This window comes from Alnus glutinosa, chromosome 9 (genome assembly GCF_958979055.1).
Source record: "Alnus glutinosa chromosome 9, dhAlnGlut1.1, whole genome shotgun sequence".
Taxonomy (NCBI): domain Eukaryota; kingdom Viridiplantae; phylum Streptophyta; class Magnoliopsida; order Fagales; family Betulaceae; genus Alnus; species Alnus glutinosa.
In genome coordinates, this window is record NC_084894.1 from 4,297,147 (window position 1) to 4,320,266 (window position 23,120).

Below are 23,120 nucleotides of genomic sequence, written 5' to 3' on the forward strand. Positions count from 1 at the left end.
GGAAGTTACATAAGCAAATACTTTATAAATTCAAGCACCTATCTTATATATGCAATCTGTTCACTATATCTTTTTCTTCTTTCACTTTTGATTGGTAAGATTTGTTCACTATATCATCGATTCTCAACAGAACGGTCTATTGTTAAAAGCATGGAATTTGATCATGCCAGAAAATTTAAATTGACTAGGGTGAGAGACCAACCAAAGGAGGACCTAGGTACTTTCAAACTTCACGGAGTCATGTTTATAGGAAACGTCATGCATGTAAGCCAAAACCATACATACCATTCACAGATGTTTTCTTATAGCAATGATCCTCCTAGTTATTCGTTAATAACCGCATGCATAGAAGATTGGTAGAATGTGAGGATTTTTTTTCTTTTTATTATGTTAGATGGATTTTGGTGGAATCTGAGCTTGTCACTTATCTAAAGGTTATGATTGTATATTTCTTGTTTGAGTAACATATATTTAGCCTCCCAATTCAATATATAGAAAATTCTCATGTCATGTGCTTCTGAATTTAGGCACAAGTAAATGTCTACAACAAGTGATTTGTCAAGCGGTCATCCGTTATGTAAGTGTGGAATTCCTGCACGTCTAAGGTACTCTTGGACCACATCCAATCCCGCTAAAAAGTGGTATGGATGTAATAACTACAAGGTAATTTTTGTTATATTTTTAAATTAGCTTTGTGTTATATTTCGTCGTTAGTAGTTCATGACATTTTTGTTGACCCTTGTTTTTTTCATGTAGAAAGCCGGTGATTGTGATTTTTTTGAATGGGCTGATAAGAAGATGTCTGCATACGAGAAGGGATTAGCGCAATATCTGAAAGAGATGGAGGAGAGAAGACAAGCTGACAATGACAAAGTTGAGGAATTAATTGAAAAAAAAATGCAAGGAACAATTAGTGCAACATTTGAAAGAAATGGAGGAGAAAGTTGAGGAATTGATTGAAAAAAAATGTAAGGAACAATTAGCGCAACGTAACGAGAAGATGTTTCGTGTTTTGTTGTTAGTTGTCATTTTGCTGTTAGCCTTTTATTTTTGTAGTTATAGTGAACCTAGACATACTAACTTGATGTTAAAATGAAATTATGAAAACAATTTAGTTGTAAGAGACTTTTTTCTGTTTGTATGAATATCCTAAATGTATGTTAAACTTAATTGTTAATGTTAATGAATGGTTGGTTTTGGTGTTATCTATGGTAAGGAATGGTTGGTTTTGGTGTTATCTATGTCTCTGATGTTATACTCTGCTTGTTCTAAATAATTCTGCTACCTTTTGTTTCTAGTTAATCTACTTTTAAATGTTGCTTGCTGTAAGCACACCTTAATCCAGCTTTTATCCTTAATCATGCATTTTTGAATGCTGTTTACTTGGTTTGGTCAACCCTTCATTCTTCGGAGTCACGAATAATTCTAGTTGCTACATGGGGCAGTGTCTTGCTTGTAACCCAAATATGGTATGGCGGGCCCTTGGTGGTGCATGCAACGATATCCCACGTTTCTTGACAATGATGAAAATTCAGTGGCTTTATGATCTTGTTTGATAGAACTATGCTGGAACATAATAATTGGGATTTTGGTATCTAGCTAGTGTTTGCTCTGTGTTTTAGGCATATTCTACCTACAGGCGGTGTACCCTAGGATTTTGATTGGCTCTTTTCAAGGCTTTCATGTCTGGCCATACACCTGTCATCGATCTCCAACTATTAACCAAAATCACCATAGAAGGAAATTATTTGTTTCATAGTAATTTTGTGAGAGATGCTATGAAACTTATCTGTCTAAATAAATTTGAGTAGTTGCCAAAAGTCAAGAGGTCACAATGCCCAAGAAACCATACAACAATAGGAAATCATGATTCACATTGATCCAAGTTTTTTAATCTGTCCCAACTCCCCACTCCCCACTCATACATAGCCAAAGGTTTGGTTGTATAGCCGCCTCATATAAGCCAACGGTCAAAAAAACAAAATAAAGGAATCCAAATAATTCAAGCTCAGGAAAGAAAACAGAGAGAAGTAAAGATCCACAGGCAGCAAAAGGAATCCAAATAATTTAAGAATGGCTTCTCCCTTCTGGACAGTGATTTGCAATTTGATAGGAGTTACCAACTGATTGGCATTGGTTATGGGTACATGAGAGGTAATCACCAATACCATTTCTAGAATTTGTGCTTGTGCACAGGTTTCACAATTCACAGTCTGGCACGATAAAAACAGAAAAGTATGGGCCATTAGGTGCATAGAAATAAAAAGGTCATACCTCAAAGCCTTAAACTCAACATGGTTATGCAAAATACACAACAAAAAGGAACAAGCTTAAGACCAACAGACTTGTAAAGAAAAAGAAGAGGTCATCAACTTGTACAGTGAGATACACATTTGAAACAAGTATGCCTAATAGTCACAGCACTTCAACTTATATTTTAGGCATAGACATCATAAAGAATTGCGTAAAGGGTAGTGAGGCACTGCAACAACCAAATCATCAAAGATCCACTAATACCACTACCAAAGCCATGGTATAAAGAAGAACAACATGGCGAAACACAAATTAGCCTACAGCTAAATCACCACATCCACTCGGTCACACCATGAAGCTATGAGACAACATCACACATTCAGAAATGACAGCATCAATAATAGTAACAGCTGAATAAGCATAGTTTTACCCCAAGTTACACCCAAAATAAAAGCATGCAAGAACACATTCTCATCAAATTACCTCCACATTCAAAAGCAACTAAATGACAGAGTCAGCACAAGTACATAAACTTAGAATGAGAATAACAATGATACTACAAATAAAACAACACCACCCACAAAGTTATAGCTGAATCTAGTTAGTGATCAGAGTCATTCCAATAATTGAGAAAGGACTCAACTAGATCAAAACTTCAGCATCCAGTTAGATCGCAGAGCAAACTATACCAGTTCTTTAAAATGGCACCAAGCACTAATCAAGTGTACCTCTTAGCCATTGACCATACCATAAAGTAAAGCCAAGAGCAGTAAAAGATTACATGGCTCAATATCAATTACATCAAAAAACAACTTACAGCTATAACAAATAACAGAATAATCTATAACATATAACATCCGAAAACAAGACTCCTTCCTTCCTAGTCACACTTGATGTTTATGTAGATCCTCCTCACAAACAAATTAGAGCCCAAGTAACCAACAGCTCCTACACATTTAAAAGGACAAAATCAGTGTTACAAGCTAAGAAATATATAACATCCTTCATAATTTGCAAGTGACCCGTGCTCCTGTGGCAATTGACTCAGAGAACCCGTGCCAAGGGCAATTCAAGCTCAGAAGTCAATTATAGAAAATATGAATGTAATTATAAAGAACTTCAGGCCTACTCAGATGCATGGTCTCATAAAATTTGCAAGTCCAAACTTGTAAAATTTCAAATTTGGGATATGCAAAGTATCAACAAAAAGTTGAGCAGTCTTAACCTTACAAGTCCAACAGAAAAATTTGAATATAACACGACAACTAAACACCATGAATCCATTCAACTACAATGCAAGGCCTCTGTACAATGTTCATCCTGTAATAATGTGCTACCAACATGGGTAAGCAGGAAAAGAATATAATGGGAAACAGTTTCCTAGTCAGAGAATGTGATATACTTTTTTAATCAAAGAGACCTTACCACTTACGACAAGTATATAGAATCTCCTTCGAAAATACATGACGATTGTGAATTCCCAAACGTCTGGAACAAATACATCGAACGATTAATATATATGAAATTAAACTATTCGTCAACATGTATGAATCAAATGCACGTATATGAACTTTTTTTTCCCTCCTTTCAGTACCTGTGTAAGTACACTATGTTGTGTTTCAATCACTTGGTCATGCTGCACATCAGTTGAAAAAAGCAACTGATCTTCACTTGTGTCCAGTTCATCTACTAGCGATCTTTGGCATGTCTTCAAAAAATAAAATATTCAAAAATGTTAAAATTAATATTAAAATTACAAATGAACAAGTACACATACAACGACTTTTGAATAGTTGAATACCTTCTTTCTTTTCCTTCGCTGCTCGGGATTTGCGTTGCTCTGTTTCTTATTTCCTCCTTTTGACGACTTTTTTCTCACCACTTTTTCAACCACAGACACTTTTCTGATTGATGGTCGCGCGCCTTTAGTTCGAGCCACAAGAGGACTACACACCTCCACCTCCATACAATCCATGGCTCCATTATCGATCATAGGTGCACTTGGGAGATCTTTTGCACTTGGGAGTGATTGGGAAGGTTGACTTTGTTCACAGCTTGGACCGCTAAATTTCTTAATTAGCATATCAACATACTTTTGCAATTCCATGCAATGGTCCACGTTTGGTGCTGCAATAGCGGCCAACTTCAGCACATTGTTGCTCAGTTCAGCATATCGATCTGCAGTAGGGTTGCCACTCAAAGGATCATAACTACTCTTGATTAACTTATATGGCCGCTTCAAATCCTTCCTCCATCGATTTAGAAAATACTTTTCGGGCAACAAATCCACATCTTCAAATGCAGTCAACACGGATATGGCATGTTTGCACAAAATTCCTCTTGATTCAAACAAACGGCAACTACAATTCATTTCACATACATGGCCATTGTAGCAAACATTAAAAACGATTTTTTTCCTATAGGATTCATTAATTTCTACCTGTTCGATCACCTGATAGGTACGAATTCCACATTCACTTTTTAAAAGAGAAGAACCACAATACATAATCGATGAAATCTCCTTCTGAACTTCTCTAAACTTTGCATGGGTGTAAATTTTTTGGAATTGCTTCTCAAAGGGCCAATGGCTCACACATGAAATGGTGGTATTGAAGGAATCGAAATCAGCAACATTCTCAACCTCAACCTTCCTGCGCAAAGCGTTATCGTATTGATCCACAAATTCCTTCAATGAGGTGGACGATTGCACATAACCATCAAAAAAGGCATTCATACTCTCACTACGTTGTGTGGTAGTCATGCCGGCCCAAAATACATCATTCAAATATGTTGGTACCCAAAAAGTCCTTTCACTGTATAAACCACGCAGCCATGCATTCTCCTCTAGATTATAACACTCAAGCATACTCTGCCAACATGCATCAAACTCGTCACATGTATGAGAATTATACATACAATTTCTTATGGCACTCTTAATGGCATAGTATTGTGAATGTGATCCAAACTTTTCCGGAAGTTTTTTCAGTATATGCCATAAACAAAATCTATGAAGAGCATTCGGAAACACCTTCTTAATAGCATTTTTCATGGCCCTATCTTGATCTGTAATAATTGCCCTTGGCGCACGGCCCTTCATGCATTTCAACCATGCCTCAAACAACCAAACAAATGACTCCGTATCCTCACTTGAAATTAATGCCGCCCCTAAAAGAATTGATTGACCATGATGGTTTACTCCCACAAAAGGAGCAAATGGCATTTCGTATTTGTTGGTTAAGTATGTTGTGTCAAATGTAACCACATCACCAAAATCTTCATATGATGCCCTACTTCGTGCATCAGCCCAAAAAACATTTCTCAGCCTACACTCATCATCCACATCTATATCAAAATAAAAATCATCATTTACTTTCCGCATTCTATTGAAATAGTCACGAAGTGCTGCGGCACCTCCTGTACCAAGGCGAAGGCGTCTTGAGTTCGCAATATAATTGCGACACTCTCTCTCTCCAAATGTAAGATTCTCATAACCCCCCGCTTCAACGGCTAGTGCGTTATAAATTTTATTGGTGCGGATTCCAGCTCTATCATCTATATCAAGCTTTCTCTTCGTAGTAGGATCCAACTTCTTGTTGCACCGAAAGTATCTCGCTTTACCTGGGCTTAAGTCGTGATTATGCCCTAGATTTACATTTGTCACATACCACGATGTATCCACTAACGTTGCATTCAAAGTAGCCTGACACCCCGTTTTGCTTGTTTTGCTAGCCTTGCACAGGTTATTACTTGAACTGGATAATGCTTTGCCTCCGCGAGCACATGTCAGACTGATGTAGTGTACATCTCCATTTTCATTCTTTTTCTTCTTCTTTTGTGTCACACCAAAGCCCGCTTGCTTTCCATAATTCCTATAATAGTCAACGACTTCCTCTATGGAGCCAAATAGCATACCGCTCTTAGGCTCCTCAACAACTTTATCTCCATCTATGAGCTTGGCCTTGGACCGACAATTATCCACACCATCATTCAATTGGTCATTAGCAACAATTTCATTTCCATCTATAAATAAATAAATATGGTGTAAAGAACCCAACTATAAATAATAACATTTATTATGTTACAAAAATTAAAGGTAAGCATGAAGTGTCCAACATACCATTTTGAGGGTCCATTTCAATGGGCACAACATCATCAAGTTCAATCTGTGTCAATGAACAATCATCTTCGTGTTGTGAAATCAAGTCCAATTGTGATAAATCCATTTAAAAATTTCTGTAACAAATAAAGATTCATATCAATGCATTATCATTTAGTTCATTTAGTTCACCACATAGTAGCCCCAATTCAAACACAGCACAAATTGGTTCCTAATTTCAATGTTACAGAAAATGCAACATAATTACTCCAAATTGTTTCTAAGAATTACTTTTCCAATCCATTTTTCTAACAGTTTAAACCCCACCCCCCCCCCCCCCCCCCCCAAAAAAAAAAAAAAAAAAAAAATTATCACCATCCCAAAACAACACCAACAACAACCATACAAAACTCAAATACATCACACAATTACAAAACCAACAGAACATTTTCATTCAGAACAAGAGCAGAGAACAGAGCATATAGACACTACAACTTCAGTTGCAACTTTCCCGGCCCCATCCCCTCATTTCTGTTCTTACCACCACCAGAACCAAACTAGCAACAAAAAAAATCATTCACCATAGCATTTTTTCTTTTGCAAAGGAAACTACAGAAGACTACAACTACTGCAACAAATTAACCCCAAACTCTTTAATTGCAACTTACCCCTTTCCCCGCATTTCTTTTCTTAACGCTACCAAAACAAACCGAAGACAAACCAATACCATCAGAAATAACCCATCAACACTTTCTATGAGTAATCAGTGCAACAAAAGAAAAAGAATTACCAACATGACATGTTACAATTAAGACGATTTGAATGTGGCTGTTATAAATTCAATATTCCATAAAAATGATAATCAATAGCACAACATGACGTGAAGAAAGGAGTAAGAGATACATAAAATACAAGGGAAATAAAGATTGCAACTTATAAAATAAAATAAAGATTACACAGATGAACCACCAGATTCCACCTATGGTCATGGCCTCAAATTCTTCCGCTACTAAATTGCACTGGGCACAACCCAAAGGATTGGATCTTTCTCTCAACCAAGCATCAAGCATGGCCTTTCCATAAATCAGAAATCAAAAAAAGATGGAATAGAAGATGGAGCAATCAACACACAAATCTCCTATAAGATTTCACACACGAGCAATTCACATGAACAAAAAATGGAGCAACAGAAAAGGAGAGCAGATTAACCTAAAAGAAAATGGGCGAACCTGCTCTTTTTGGCCGGAGGTGGAGATGGAAGAGGGCCGCCACTGGAAGACGGCCGGTGGGTGGGCTTTGGCCGGAGGTGGAGAACGACGGAACCACGGTGGAGAACGAATGGTCGAATGGTCGCCGCCGGAACTGGAACAACGACGGAGTTGGGTCGTTCTGGGCCGGAAATGGGTCGATGGAACCCTAAGTTTTGGCCGGAGGTGGAGAACGGTGCTGGGCTCGGAACGGTGGCGGGCAGAACGACGGTGCTGGGCGGGCTCGGAACGGTGCCGGGCAGAACGACGGTGCTGGGCTCGGAACGGTGGCGGGCAGAACGACGGTGCTGGGCGGGCTCGGAACGGTGGCGGGCAGAACGACGATGCTGGGCGGGCTCAGAATGGTGGCGGGCAGAACGACGGTGCTGGGCGGGCTCGGAACGGTGGCGGGCAGAACGACGGTGTTGGGCGTTGTGCTGGGCGGGCAGAACGACGGTGCTGGGCTCGGAACGGTGGCGGGCAGAACGACGGTGCTGGGCGGGCTTGGAACGGTGGCGGGCAGAACGACGGTGCTGGGCGTCGTGCTGGGCGGGCTCGGAACGGTGGCGGGCAGAACGACGGTGCTGGGCGGGCTCGGAACGGTGGAACGACGGTGCTGGAGAGAGGGAGGGAAAATTTGAGGGGAAGCTCGGGGAAAAAAAGTGCGAAAATGAGAAAGACGAGCAGGTTTTGTTTTCAAAATTTGAATTTTTTTTTTATATTTTTTTTTTTAATAGAAAATCAAAAAATAAAAATAAAAACTGACGTGGCCCTTTCCAACGTGGAAAGGGCCGGGCAGGGGCCGGCAGGATGGCCCCTGCCTATCATTACTCGTTATGTGGATTAAATCCTGCTACATAGGAGGAACATAGACGGAATGACTAATTGCGTTTACAAGTTTTTTGATAAGTAACTAATTGCGTTTACAAGTTGCCTTCATATATAAGGGAGATATGATACATTGACACCGTAAGACACAATTCTTGACAATTTTTGTCCACGTGGCAACTTATACTTTTACATTTTTTTTTTTTAATATAGAAAAAAAACCCCTAAAGCTAGTTAGGGGACCACCTTGCCACTTGGACAAGGTAGTCAAGAATTATGTATTGAGGTGGCAAAAAATCATATCTCCATAGGAAATGATATTGATATGTATTATTCTTACGTCACATTACCCTATATCAATCATACACTAAGACACATTAGATGTGAGACCCATATATATAGGACCCAGGTAAAATGTGTTGTATAAAGTGTGTTGTGCAAGGATCATTTCCCTATCACTATACCAATCGGAAAATCACTAAATTAGAGGGGCTCAATAACCAAAAAAGAAAAAAAAAAAAAAAAAAAGAAAAAAGAAAGAAAGAAAGGGGGCTAACCACAAATAACAATAGAAGAATTCTAAATCATCTGAGCTCAGTTCCAGAGTTAGGCTTTGGTTCTCCTCTCTTTCTTTGCAGCGTTGAAGTCCAAAGAAACCAATCTAAGCAACTCTCACTTTCAAATGGCCACTCAACGGCTACTTTCCCCGAAACCCACTCTCAGAACCCTCACAACCATTACAAAACCTTCATTCCACGACCAAGCTTGTTCTCACAGGCCTCACTCCCTCTCTTCTCCTCCAAAACCTGACCCTAACCATGGCCTCAGAACCCTCCAAACCGGAGAAGTACCGGCTTCATTATCAGATTCTTTCTTGTTGGAAAAGATTTTGTTCAGTTTAAAGCAAGGTAATCCCAACTCATTGCGCAATTATCTCTTTCGGTTAAACCCTTTGGTTGTATTTGAAGTTCTTTACCGTTGCCGTGAAAATTTGCAACTAGGTCAGAGATTTATTGACTTGATTGTGTTGAATTGTCCAAATTTTAAGCATTCGTCTCAATCTTTGAGTGCAATAGTTCACGTTTTGGTGCGTAGCCGGAGGCTATCGGATGCGCAATCTTTCATTCTTAGAATGATTAGGAAGAGTGGCGTGTCAAGGGTTGAGATTGTCGAGTCGTTGGCATCGGTATGTTACAAATTTGGGTCGAATTCTTCGGTTTTTGATTTGTTGATTAGGACTTACGTGCAAGCTAGGAAATTAAGGGAGGGGTCCGAGGCGTTTCGGGCGTTGAGAAGTAAAGGGTTTTGTGTTTCTATCAATGCTTGTAATAGTCTTCTAGGTGGGCTTGTGAAGGTAGGGTGGGTTGATTTGGCATGGGACGTATATGGTGAAGTTGTTAGGAGTGGGATTGATTTGAATGCCTATACGCTCAATATTATGGTTAACGCGCTGTGTAAAGATCGAAAAATTGATAATGTTAGGTCGTTCTTATCGGATATGGAAGAGAAGACGGTTTTTCCAGATATTGTGACTTACAATACACTTATCAATGGATATTGTCGTGAAGGGCTCTTGGATGAAGCTTTTGAGATACTGAACTCAATGTCAGGTAAGGGGTTGAAACCGGGCCTTTTCACTTATAATGCTATCATAAATGGTTTGTGTAAGAAGGGAAAGTATGGAAGAGCAAAGGAAGTCTTGGGTGAAATGTTGCACAATGGGTTGAGTCCTGATACTGCTACTTATAACACACTGCTTGTAGAGAGTGGTAGGAACGATAATATTTTGGAAGCTGAAGAGATTTTTAATGAAATGTTGCATCGTGGTGTTGTTCCTGATTTAGTTAGCTTTAGTTCGCTTATTGGGGCTTTTATGAGGACTGGTCATCTTGATCAGGCGTTAGTGCATTTTAGAAATATGAAGAAAACTGGCTTGGTTCCGGATAATGTGATCTATACTATTCTTATAGATGGGTATTGTAGAAACGGCATGATGCCGGGGGCTTTGAAGATGCGGGATGAAATGCTACGGCAGGGTTGTGCTATGGATGTGATTACATACAACACTATTTTGAATGGGCTGTGTAGGGGGAAGATGCTTGCTGATGCAGATGAGCTCTTCAATGAGATGGTGGAAAAGGGTGTGTTTCCTGATTTCTACACTTTCGCCACCCTCATTAATGGATATTGTAAGGATGGGAATATGAATAAAGCACTTAGTTTGTTTGAGACAATGACACAGAGGAATCTCAAGCCTGACATAGTGACATACAATACATTAATTGATGGGTTTTGTAAAGCAGGTGAAATGGAGAAAGCTGAGGAGTTATGGGGTGATATGATCTCTAGAAGGATTTCTCCCAATCACATCTCGTATGGCATTCTCATTAATGGATTTTGTATTATGGGATATGTATCTGAGGCTTTCAGGTTGTGGGATGAGATGGTTGAAAAAGGTATCAGACCCTCTCCGGTGACTTGCAACACTATTATAAAGGGCTTTTGCCGGTCAGGTAATGCATTAAAAGCAGATGACTTCTTGAGCAAGATGATTTTGAAAGGAGTTGTTCCTGATAGCATTACGTATAACACTCTTATTAATGGTTATGTAAAAGAAGAGAATATGGACAAAGCTTTTGTTTTGATTAACAAGCTGGAGAAACAAGGGCTATTGCCTGACGTTATTACATATAATGTTATTTTGGATGGGTTTTGTAGACAAGGTAGAATGAAAGAGGCTGAACTAGTACTGGAGAAGATGATTGAGAAAGGTGTAAATCCTGATAGATTCACATACACCTCATTGATAAATGGACATGTGAGCCAGGACAACCTGAAGGAGGCATTTCGGTTCCACGATGAAATGCTGCAAAGGGGATTTGTTCCAGATGATAAATTCTAACTGTCTAGCTGTTTGTGTTTGTAGTGACACCGAGTTCATTTGGCTGCATGCCAGATATATATTGATGGTGAGACTTGTTCTCTTTTTGCATTCTTCATTTCTTTTCAGCAATGCAGTACATTGAGATATGTCACTGAAGTCTTGTGATTATTTACTCTTTCTTTATGTGTTGGTATAAGAAGTGTTGGAAGGGTATAAGAAAGCGGGGATTGGAATTCATGGAAATGGACATAATTAATTGCTTATGATGAAGGTGAGGTTACTTTAATACTGGATAAAACTTGTGATTTTTTTATGGATGAGAGTTTGAAATTATGAAGTTTATACATTTAGTTTGTCCGACAGGGAACTTTGAATCAAGGAATGGTGGACTAGAGAATTTAACCACTCTGACTTGCACTCAATTATGAAGAGTTGACAATCAAGTGACTGTAGAGTAGAGGTATGACTTTGTGTTCTTGCTTCCAGATTAGAGTATATCGTCTTTGGCCCTACTCTGTCTTAATCTATCTTATTTGAATGTTATTTATCCTTTTTGCCTATTCTATCTTATTCAACGCATGTTTTAGACTTAATAGTGGCTTTCACATGGGTGTAAATTTGTACATGCTCATTGTATTTTTCCAATTATTATTGTTATGTTTCCTTATGCAGTGAAATATATTTTACAATGGATATTGCACAGTGGACATGATATCAAATTTCCAATGGTTTTGATTTCACACCTACTGTGCAATGCCAACTTCAGAGGTAATATTGGTTAGAAATTTGCCCTGGTTATTTAATCCGTAACTTAGAACTGTGGTGCCTTACTGGTTTCTGAATGGTTTGTAGGTGCGGGAAAGCATGCAAGTTTTAATAGTTATCAATGCAGGATCAGGGATTGAGAGAAAGCAAAGTAGGGTTTCTCTCATTTCTTTGTGATCTAAGCTAATAAGCACACAGGCATGGCAATGCAGGCAGGTCCATGAGGCCTTCTACTCAATTCAACTCAGCCTTAATCCAAGGTAAGTTAAGTTGGTTGCATGAATTCTATTGTTCTATTTTGCTTGATTTTGAGTTATGTCTTCCATGAGGTCATTAACAATGGTCTTTCCTCACTGCTTCTCTATGGAATTCATGTTCATATAGGTTTTGCGATGGTTGTTAGTCTATCTGTTGCCAGCCGCCGCCTCCTCTTTCTTTTGTTTGGAACCAGCTCGTGATCAACTAGGGGCTGGAATTGTGGTCCACTAACAAGAGAGCAAAGCTTTGGCAGGCCTATGAAAGAAAAGATAATATAAAGAAAATTAAAGCGAAATAATAAAATAGAGACAATAGATTTTACGTGGTTCAGTCTATGACCTATATTTACATGGTAAAGCCTAAAATGTTATATTATGGTCATATTTCTCTTGATATTTTCACAATACATTAGATTTCTATTTATAGGAGAATTTAGGTAAATAAATATGGTAATCAAATCTGATTTGATTACCATCAAATTTGATTTATAGAAGATAACAATAATTACAATAAACCTATGCCAAATCCCCTAAGAGCATTTCTTAGTAGTCTCACTAAATTGTACTAGTCAAAATAGTTATTTTCTCTATTTTGATAAGCCACTTTTTTAAAGCACCCACAGCAGCCTTACTATTTTAATTAATTACTATCACTATTCCATTTGAATAATATATATTTTTTTTTTCAGATTTATTTATTCTTTCTCTATTTAATCTTTTTTGAATGTTTGTCTTTTTCCAACGGTCATATTTTTGAATATGTCTTATTTTAACGGTTATATTTTTTAAAATTTGTATTTTCCTAACGGTCATACTTTTGAAAATTTGTTGAAATTTCACAACTCCGGATGGAGGGGCTACTATTTCAGAAGTGAGAGATGGGAGAAGAAAATGGTGCGTGAGAGTTGAGAGAGGAAAATGAGAGAAAGAAAGGAAAAAAGTGGTGTTGTGCTGACTTGTGAAAATAAATAAACAAAATTAGAAATGACAATTTTTATAGTTTTTTAATGATTTGGTGAATGAATAATATTCATCAAAATTGGCGAGTACTGTTCACTCATCAAATTTTTTTAGTTAAATTAGTGAGGCTGTTGGAAATAGTTTTTGTGCGTTTTCACCAAATTACTTCACCAAAATAGCGAAAGGCTTGTAGGTATGCTCTAATATACTCTAACAGGCTAGCCATTTGGTCAAAAGCCAATGATCTTCTATAAGAAGCTGAAGCTACCTTATTCGGTTTTTTTTTTCTTCCTGATTTGTAATATGGCTAAAGGTAATTATTGTTTAAGTTTTCTTTATGTTAACAAAATGTTGGTCCGCCCTGAGCTTTTCAACAATTCCACATTTACCTTCATATTTAAAGTTATTCTTGTTAGTAGGGCGGTCCAGTTTGTGACACGACCTGCAATTTTATATGAATTCAATATGAAATTAGCGAATTATAATTGATGTTGAAATTAGCGGATTATAATTGATTATTCTTACATATTTAATTAAATAGGTTGGGGTAGAGTTGGCATATATAGTGTTGTCTCGATACGACTTAAACTCAACACACAAGCACGAATTGTCACCTTTACTTGTAGTCCAATTCTTGTTCTTAGTTTTGCCTTCAAACAAATCATTATACCCCCAACCACCTTTACCCACAAATGGTCAGAGAACTAACGTAGACCTTAAATGCAAAGGTCAAATTCATGCAATTTGCAAAAGTATACTTCTCTAGTCGTGCAAATTGGATAAAAAAAAAAGTATATACCCATTACCACCACGCATTTGACCGGTACCTTAAATAATCATGCATGAAACAACAAGTTTTCATGCCATTCCAATTTAATCTTTAAATTTTTAATTTTGACAATGATGTCTTTAGATTTTTGTGTTGTTTCAACTTTTAAATAGGTATGTTACGTCAAAGTCAAACCAACTATTTAATGTTGCAGAAAACTTGTTTGATATGTCATAAGCCAATTGTATGTGTTACATGGCATAGTTATTTTAACTTATAAGTATATCCTTTAATAAAAAGCTAAAAAAAAAAAATTATTTAAAAATATTTTTTCAAAACCCTAGGGTCGGCTACCCACGCCCCATGGTGATGGTACAATTGACATATGACTCATTAACAAAATCCACACGGCATTAATTAATCGGACCGTAGATTAACGGACAAATTTATTTGAATTCAAAAGAAAACTTAAGATCACGCTTCATGAAGCGGATGTCACTAGTTCGAATCTCTCTTCCCCTTCTTGTGTGGACATATCAAAAAAAAAAATTAAGAAATTGAAATTGATATTTTCCAAAAATAAATTGAAATTGAAAGGACACGTGAAAGCCGCGTATGTAAAAGAAAAGAAAATTGGTAGCGTACGCCTCTCTGGCTGAAGGGCAGATGCTGATTGGCTGAATATTGCTGACACGGGCTAGTCAAACGATTTGGATAGTATCGGCTGAGTATTGCTGACATTTTGAATCATGAATTTTCTCTATATATAAAAATCCCACGGTCAAGGAATTGCTATTTTAATGCCCACGATGATGGGATTTGACAGCAATAGTTGTCTTTTTTATATTTTATGGATCTGAAAATCAATGCCAAAAACAATGGATTATCACCTAGGTTTACCATGACTTACCAAACCTTGTCGCCACATGCAATAGAATCATTGATATTTATCAAAATGACATCATTATAATATTTTAGGGCTAGTTCGAGTGTTTGATTTTTTTTTTTTTTTTATTAAAGAAATGCTTGGTTGTACACTCTCATCCCACTCCTATCCCACCCTGATCTACTTGGACCAATAATGTGAGAGATAGTGGAGAGAGTGTAGTGAGACCCTATTTTTTTAACAACATTATTGGTCCATGTAGATAAAAGTGGGATAAGAGTGTACAACCAAGCAATTCTCTTTTTATTATATTTAAAATTGTAAATATAGAGAAATTTTCTTTTGGACAGAACTTTTCTACAAATCAGTTTTTAGAAAATTTCATATAACCCACATATAAGATTGACATATGTAATTTAAACATGTGAGAAGCACATGTTTTTTTTTTTTTATTAATGCTATTATTAAAATAACATGTGAGACCGTTTGGGTATGCGATTTCAAAAAGTCCGATTTAAAATAACGATTTTAAAATGTGCAATTTCAAAAAGTGATTTTTAAAAACGCAGTTAAGCATTTGGCAAAGTCGAGGTTTATCAATTAAAATCGTAAATTAGCCTTTAAAATTCTGCATTTTAAAAACGCAATTTCCAAACGATTTATGTTTTGCGATTTGGTTTAAAATCGCACTTATTGTCTACGAAATCGCAATCTCAAACGCACATTAAGGGACACAAGTCAAATCTTATATGTGAGTTGTATGAAATTTCTATCCATTTTATTTTTTGAAATTATATTCAGATGGTTTAGAGAACTTGAAACAAAATTGAAAAAAGTTGAATAAAACTTTAATAGAATTTGAATTTAAAAAATCCACTCAAACATGTTTTCCAAAAATAATAAAATATAATTAAAAAGATATATGGGTTACCCAAACATGCCCTTAGACTCTTACCTTTGTTGCTTGCTTGCACAAATTTGTTTACGAAAGATATCGGGTATATGCTTGTTAGGGTCTATTTAGGTATGTGATTTTAAAATATGCTATTTATAAAAATACAGTTAAATGTATGATAAAATCGTAGTTTGATATTTAAAATTTCTGTTTAGTCTTTAATAAACGTAGAATTTTCTACGTTTCAATCGTAATATTTTAAAAAATGCCTTCCCAGACATTACATTTTCTTCTATTTGGTTTAAAATCGCACTTTTAATCTATAAAATCATAGTGTCAGACGCACTCTTAAAGACTGTTTGGGATTGTGTTGAGAAATAGAGCTTTTGAGAAAAAAAAACTTTATTTTCAAGCTTTTCCCAAAGTGCGTTTTGACATTTTTTTTTTTATAGCAAAAAAAAAAAATCAAATTAGTACTTTTGAGTTTTGTTTTACCAAACAGACCCATCTTTGTTCTGTATATCTTGTTAAAGAATATATTCTCCATATAAATGTCACATAAACGTGAAAACAATTTTTGTGTTTTGATAAATATTTTATGTTTTGAGTTGTTTGTGAACACTTTAAACTGACTAACAGAAAACAAAGTCATTAACAAACATGACCGATATATATTGGCGTGCGCGGGTAGTTTAAGTTATCATCGCTGCAAATTGCTTCTTGTGACCAATTCAAACTCCTTTTCGATTAGAATTATGCAGAAGATCGAAGATCGAGGATGCATGTGATATGGTTGAAGAATTGGTATGCATATATACTTTCTCTATTTTCTTAGATATTAAATGTGAAACCACAGCCGCAGGAGTGGTTAGAGAAGGCTAGGTTTTTGGCCTACAACCATAAGAACAAAGAAATGAAGCCATTGCTTAGATACGTAATAAGGATAGTTATGGTCTTAAAGATGATATATGATTGCGTGGAGATGGACATTAAGAAATGTCAATTCTTCCAATTAACAATTTGACTGTTCATGAGTTTTGTCCCTTTCAACTATCAAAAAAAAGTTTAACCAACTAAAGCAAATAATAATAATAATAAAAAGAATCTAAAATAAATTAAACTGTAGTTATCAACTTGCAGAGAGTAAAGCTATGGATTCAGCTGTGGACAGTGACACTTCTTTTTTGTTTTCCAATATTGTCATGACAAATAACTATATGTATACTTACGCCACCAAATAATAAAACAAAAACTTTAGGTAAAATTTATTCTTAAAAATTGGCTTGCAATGAGAGAGTGTCAAAGACTACCCCCTCCGAGACTCGGCAACGTACAAAACCGCAATCTATTCAATCCCATATTCGACGTGATAGCGGGCGGCTTTGATATCAAATTATACAAACTTCAAGTTGAACTGGCTCGATCTTGAAAATTGGTTTGCAAGAGAATAGTGTCAAAGAGCTTATATACACAGCGTTAAAATTATATTTAAACCATGTGAAAGACTTAAGACCGTAACATTTATCAACGTATTTATTTAGAGAACAATTACCAAATTATTTGTTTTGAGTTTCTTTCTTATAATACAAGCGGCGAAATTCTTGTGACTATTCAAATTGACAAATTGTTATATCATTTGCATGACGCGTACGGCATGTAATTAGAGACTTGTGGAATTCATTAAATACGTCCCTACTTCCATATACGATATATGTACAAATTTCAAGGCATGGCCGACATTGGAAAATGATTAGCTTCATTGGCTTATATATTTTTAAAGTTTTGCTTAGAATTTTAATCGAATCATTAATATAAAAATATTCCCAAACTTATCTCTTTTCACTTTTTTACTGTAGCTAGGTGGCATTAAAAAAATAAAAAAAAATAAAAAAAAATAAAAATAAAAAAAAAAAGAAGAAGAAAAAAAGTCAAGGACTAACACCCCAATTAATATTGTATGAACTTTGGACTGGTCGGTCCCAATTCAAATTTTTAGAGAAGTCAGATCTTCATCAATATCTCACGTGTCAAAATCAGGAAATAAAAGGTTCATTTCGTTGCTATTATATAATTATTTACACCGTCACCGACTGCGTCCATACACTAAATTAATATAATAAATAATCTCATTAAATTTGTCACATGGGGGCCAAAAGTAAAAGTAAAAGTAATTAAGAGGATGCTTTTATTTATTTTTTATTCTGAGCACCCTCTTAATTAGTACTAATTTAAGCACAATATATAAGCATAAAACACATACATATACAGTCATTTTGACCGTTTATCTGTTTGGATTAATTAGGCACATTAATCAATATTAACAGTTCCAAAATGGTTTAAAAATTAATTTTACTGATTTGATGATGGCAGAAGATGCTCAGGAAATGTTTGGGTAATACATAAAAAAAAAAAAAAAAAAAAAAAAAAAAAAAAAAAAAAAAACATGTTTGGGTTATATTTTTTAATTTAAATTATATTAAAGTTTTATACAATTTTTTTTAATTATGTCTTAGGTTCTTTAAACCATCCAAATATAATTTCAAAAAATAAATATTCTCGATATTCACAATTTTAAATATAATAAAAAATTATAGAATATAATACAATTTTTATTTTTTATTGGAATTTGAAAAAAGGTTAAGGTGTCTAAGGCTAACCCTTTTTTCTTGTCGTCATAATTTTTTATTTTTTCACGAAATTGCATGCCTGCCATGCAGCCAAAAAGTGATCACCAAGGATTATTTAAAAGTAAAAATGAAAAATAAGTTTTGGTGGTTTAATTCATTTGCTATTAGCTCTTCAAAAAATATAAATCGGCCAATGCACCAAATTTTCATCCAAAATTTTGGCGGAAATCATTGTAGTGCCATGTCATCACACTCAGCACCAATTATATTATTAAAAATAAAAAATATAATTGAAAGAAATAAAAATAATAATAAATTTTTTTTGAGAGAATAATTGAGCCATCCTTACCATCGGGGTAGTCAGGCCGCCTTTAAATCTGCTAGAGGGGTTGTTATTTGCTTATGGATTTTTTATTTTTTTAAAAAAACAATTTCTTTAGAGCAATTCATTATTCTATTACATATACTATATAGCTACCGTTTACACTAAGGGAAATGCCGGTGTTCCCACCAGCATCCCATCACTTAGGGTGTGGTGGGATGGGGGTGGGATGCTGGTGGGAACACTAGCATTTCCCTTGCAATAAAGTCAGCAACTCAGCTATCTTTGCTTATGGAAATAAGTAATGATCAAAAGAATGGCAAATAGAAGTGGTCCCAAAACCAATGGAATTCGATCCTCTATATTTTAACTTTTAAGTGAAGTATAGAGAAAAAGATTTACTCTTGAGAATTTATTTTGTTGTATCTAACAACACGATCATGATGTTACATAATTTAACAAATTTAATATAAATCTTTGAACTTTATTCAACCTAATAAAAAAAGTTAGAGCATAAACTCTAGAAATGAACAACAACCTAACACTCTATGAAGCGCGAGTAGATTGCTCGAAAATTACAACATTACAAATACCCTCAAAAATTTATTCAATTGATACCCTATCCATGCATGATTTGTTTATCTGCTGCCTTAGTAAGACCATGTGCCGTATAATTTGCCACTCTCTGAATATGACTAATTTTTTAATTTCGTCGAGTAGACAGAACCATTTGTATATCTGCCATCAATTAATCGTACCTACACCAATTTGGATCATTTGCCTTGACTGCATTAACCACCTGTGAGGAATTCCCTTAAAAGATAATATTCTGGAGTCCTAGGTCGCAACAAAATTCCGTAGCACATAGAGCCGCTTGGGCTTCAGCAACCACAAGTTCTTGCCTTACACGTATAGTCTGATTTTTTTGCCGCAATTACCTACCCTTCAAAATCCATTGCAAGTTGCAATAATGCCAATACCCATGCGCATATTATTGGAGTCAATGACCACATCCCAATTAATTTTATACATGCCATTAAGTGGAGCTTTCCATATTTCTAGGACATAATTACTAATGAAGGTCAGAGTCAGTACATCTCTAGCATTCACCATGCGTAGGGGCGGAACCACCCCTAGCTTTAGGGTCATGAGCCTCTAAAAATTTAAAAAATTTTACAATTTTTTTTTTTAAAAAAATAAATCTAAATTTTATGTATTTTTATGAAATGAACCTCCTCTTTACATTAATTTTTACTCTAATTTTTATTTTTTTTTTAAAGTTTTGTCCCCCTCCTAAAATTATAATTCTGCCCTGACCATGTGTCAATAAATACATGATTGAATCTATTAACTAACTATGAATCTCAGATCTCTCAAGAGATTTTTATTAATTACAGAAGCTTTTTTTTTTTTTTAATGTCCGAAAATTAATGACAGAACCTTCTGTTTGATTAATTTACTCGTTAATTTTCAAATTGGAGGGTGCTTTTATTAGTATGGTTGGCTCAAACGTAAAATTTGAACTAAGATGTACGTTATGACCCACCCACATGTATAGAGACTACTATGAATTTTTTTTTAATTAAAAAAAATTACTTATAATCTATTTTTTTTTTTTATTTTAAAAAATATTTTAATGTAACGTAAAAGTAAAAATAATTTTAATTACTTTTTATTTTAAAAAGAAAAAATAAAAAGGGAGAAGAAAAAAGTGTTACGAAAGATCGGGAGGGTCAAAGTGCCTTTGCACATCAGGCACCAGTGGGGGCCATTTGTTGTTAGTTATGGATATAAATGATTTAGTTGAGTACAACGAACTTTGTGGTGAATTAAATAATGTTCAAACCTACAACAAAAAAAAAAAATAATGTTCAAAGGTCTGCAATCTGCATGCAGTTGGAGTCAACATATCAATTTTAAGGACCGTCAAACCACTTGTACACATCAATCCAAACCGGCCAGTGGCTATTATTCCAACCTATGTATTTTCCAAGTGATTACAATGAGATCTACGTATGCTACCAAAAAAAAAAAAAAAAAATTCAAGATTTTTGGACGGTTTTAAAGCGTTCAGAAATTAGAAAAAATCGTTTGGAAAACGGTTCAAATGGTTTTTCCTGGACGGTTTCTGGAGTTGGAGTCAACATACAATTTTAAGGACAGTCAAATCACTTGTACACATCAATCCAAACCGGCCAGTGGCTATTATTCCAACCTATGTATTTTCCGAGTGATTACAATGAGATCGACGTATACTACAAAAAAATTAAGATTTTTGGACGGTTTTAAACCGTTCAGAAATTAGAAAAACCGGTTTGGAAAACGATTTTTCCTGAATGGTTTTTACGGTTTGAGTTAACATATCAATTTTAAGGATCGTCAAATCACTTGTACACATCAATCCAAACCGGCTAGTGGCTATTATTCCAACCTATGTATTTTCCAAGTGATTACAATGAGATCTACGTATACTATAAAAAAATCAGGATTTCTGAATGGTTTCAAATCGTCCAAAAATTGGAAAAAATTGTTTGGAAAACAGTCCAGACAGTTTTTCCTGGACGGTTGGTTTGAAACCGACTAGAACAATGGGTTGCTAATTCGGATTACAAACAGTTTGGACAAAACAATCCTCAATTCCAGACAGTTTGGGCAAAACAGTCCAAATTTTTTTTTTTTAATTTATTTATTTATTTATTTATAATTATAGTAATTATTATTATTTTAATAATAATAATGTCTCTTGGTTCGAAGATCGATCCCGCATCAAATTTTGCTCATTTTCCTCGCACTTGTGAACCTCTTTTACCCACGCAGGAAATGTTTCTTGGTTCGAAGATTCCACATCAAATTTCTCTCCTTTTCTAGTCTTGCGCTCCTTTTCCCATTGATATTCAGCGAGAATGAGAGTACTCCTGAAGAAATCGAAAAGAAAAAAAAAAAAAAAAAAAAAAAAACCCGGATGTTTTCAGTGGTTTCACCTGAAATGATATGCAACACAACCTAGGATATCACAATCTGATCATGCAAATGTATTTTCTCGGCAACCAAACAAAGCAGAGAAAATATGAGAAGCTAGACATCAAATAATCTGAATAAAAATATCAATCTTTGCAGTAATAAACCAAAAGCACCGAAGCTCATTCTCGAAGTTGAAAATGCAAGAAAAACTTCCAAAACACCAAAAACTTCACAAACTTCGCCGAACTTCCCAATTTTTACAAATCAGACTAACACACAAAATCTCAAACCCACATACAAATAAACAAGAACCCAGATTTGGTCGGCTGTGTCCCAGATCTTGGCCTTGGGGTACCGTTCTTGGCTGGCTATGTCCTAGATCTATGCCTTGACGCTCTTGTGTTGGAAATGGCGCCAGATATCGGTGGTGGGCGGGCTGAGGGGTAGTACACTGCTGAGGGGAAAAGAGAGAGCGTGAGAGAGAGACTCGAGAGAGACGTGAGAGAGAGTGCAACCTTACCTGCAGTTACCTCGTGGTGGTCGACCTGGGTTGCTGAACCGCCAGGAGAGAGGGAGAGAGAGAGAGAGAGAGAGAGAGGCGTTGGGGGGAGGATGCTGAGTGTATGGGGAGGGTTGGAGGGACATTAGGGATTTTGGGAAAGTAAAGAAAGGGTTGAAGATTAGAACATGGAAATTTTTTTCGCAAAATTCATAAAAATAAATCCAGACGGTTTGAATCAAACCGTTTGGAAAAAATTGAAAAATCTTTAAATTTCTATTTCTAGACAGTTTTTAATAAAACCGTCTAGAAAAATACAAACGATTTTAATCAAAAGTCCGAAATTTTTTTATTTGTAGACGGTTTGGTTCAAACCGTCTGTATTTTTCCAGACGGTTTGATTTAAACCGTCCATAAATATAAATTTAAAGACGGTTTGGTTAAAACTGTCTGTATTTTTCCAAATGGTTTGATTAAAATCGTCTAGATTTATTTTTCACATACTGTTTTCAAAAAAACCGACTGTAAAACTTTAATTTTAGACGGTTCTAAAAACTGTCAAGAAACGGTCATTTTTTGTAGTGGTACTAAAATGCCCAGTTTATTCTTTAATTGACACAGGTAAATTTTGAACGGAAAGCTCTACCAATTCACTAGATTTGACTATATAAACATATAATTAGTGAGCAGTGTAGATTTTCCATACAAAAATGTTTTTTTTTTCCCTAGATGGATCTCTCTCTCTCTCTCTCTCTCTCTCTCTCTCTCTCTCTCTCTATATATATATATATATAGATCCATCGTTGTAATTAATAACTAATAAATGCTCAAAAGAACAAAGTTTTCTTTCTAACGGGCTGGTCTTCTAATC

General features: G+C 35.6%; 2 protein-coding genes across 6 annotated transcripts; one reads left to right on the plus strand and one right to left on the minus strand.

The window, feature by feature from the left end:
* Positions 1-3,382: 3,382 nt before the first annotated feature.
* LOC133877726 (protein FAR-RED IMPAIRED RESPONSE 1-like) lies at positions 3,383-6,386 on the minus strand. The gene is made up of 5 exons (XM_062316108.1): positions 6,371-6,386; positions 5,545-6,273; positions 4,055-5,418; positions 3,848-3,961; positions 3,383-3,478 (listed from the first exon to the last, which is right to left on the minus strand). Exons 1-5 carry the CDS (start codon positions 6,384-6,386, stop codon positions 3,383-3,385), a joined length of 2,319 nt encoding a protein of 772 aa, XP_062172092.1.
* Positions 6,387-9,032: 2,646 nt separating this feature from the next.
* LOC133877173 (pentatricopeptide repeat-containing protein At5g01110) lies at positions 9,033-12,885 on the plus strand. 5 transcript variants are annotated; one of them, XM_062315420.1, is made up of 6 exons: positions 9,033-11,393; positions 11,509-11,579; positions 11,672-11,768; positions 11,981-12,076; positions 12,161-12,333; positions 12,458-12,885. In XM_062315420.1, exon 1 carries the CDS (start codon positions 9,107-9,109, stop codon positions 11,324-11,326), a length of 2,220 nt encoding a protein of 739 aa, XP_062171404.1. In that variant the 5' UTR covers positions 9,033-9,106; the 3' UTR covers positions 11,327-11,393; positions 11,509-11,579; positions 11,672-11,768; positions 11,981-12,076; positions 12,161-12,333; positions 12,458-12,885. The 5 variants fall into 5 exon arrangements, with proteins under 5 accessions (XP_062171404.1, XP_062171405.1, XP_062171403.1 ...); XM_062315421.1 differs by having other exon boundaries at positions 12,012-12,076; XM_062315419.1 differs by lacking the exon at positions 11,981-12,076 and having other exon boundaries at positions 11,506-11,579.
* Positions 12,886-23,120: the final 10,235 nt, after the last annotated feature.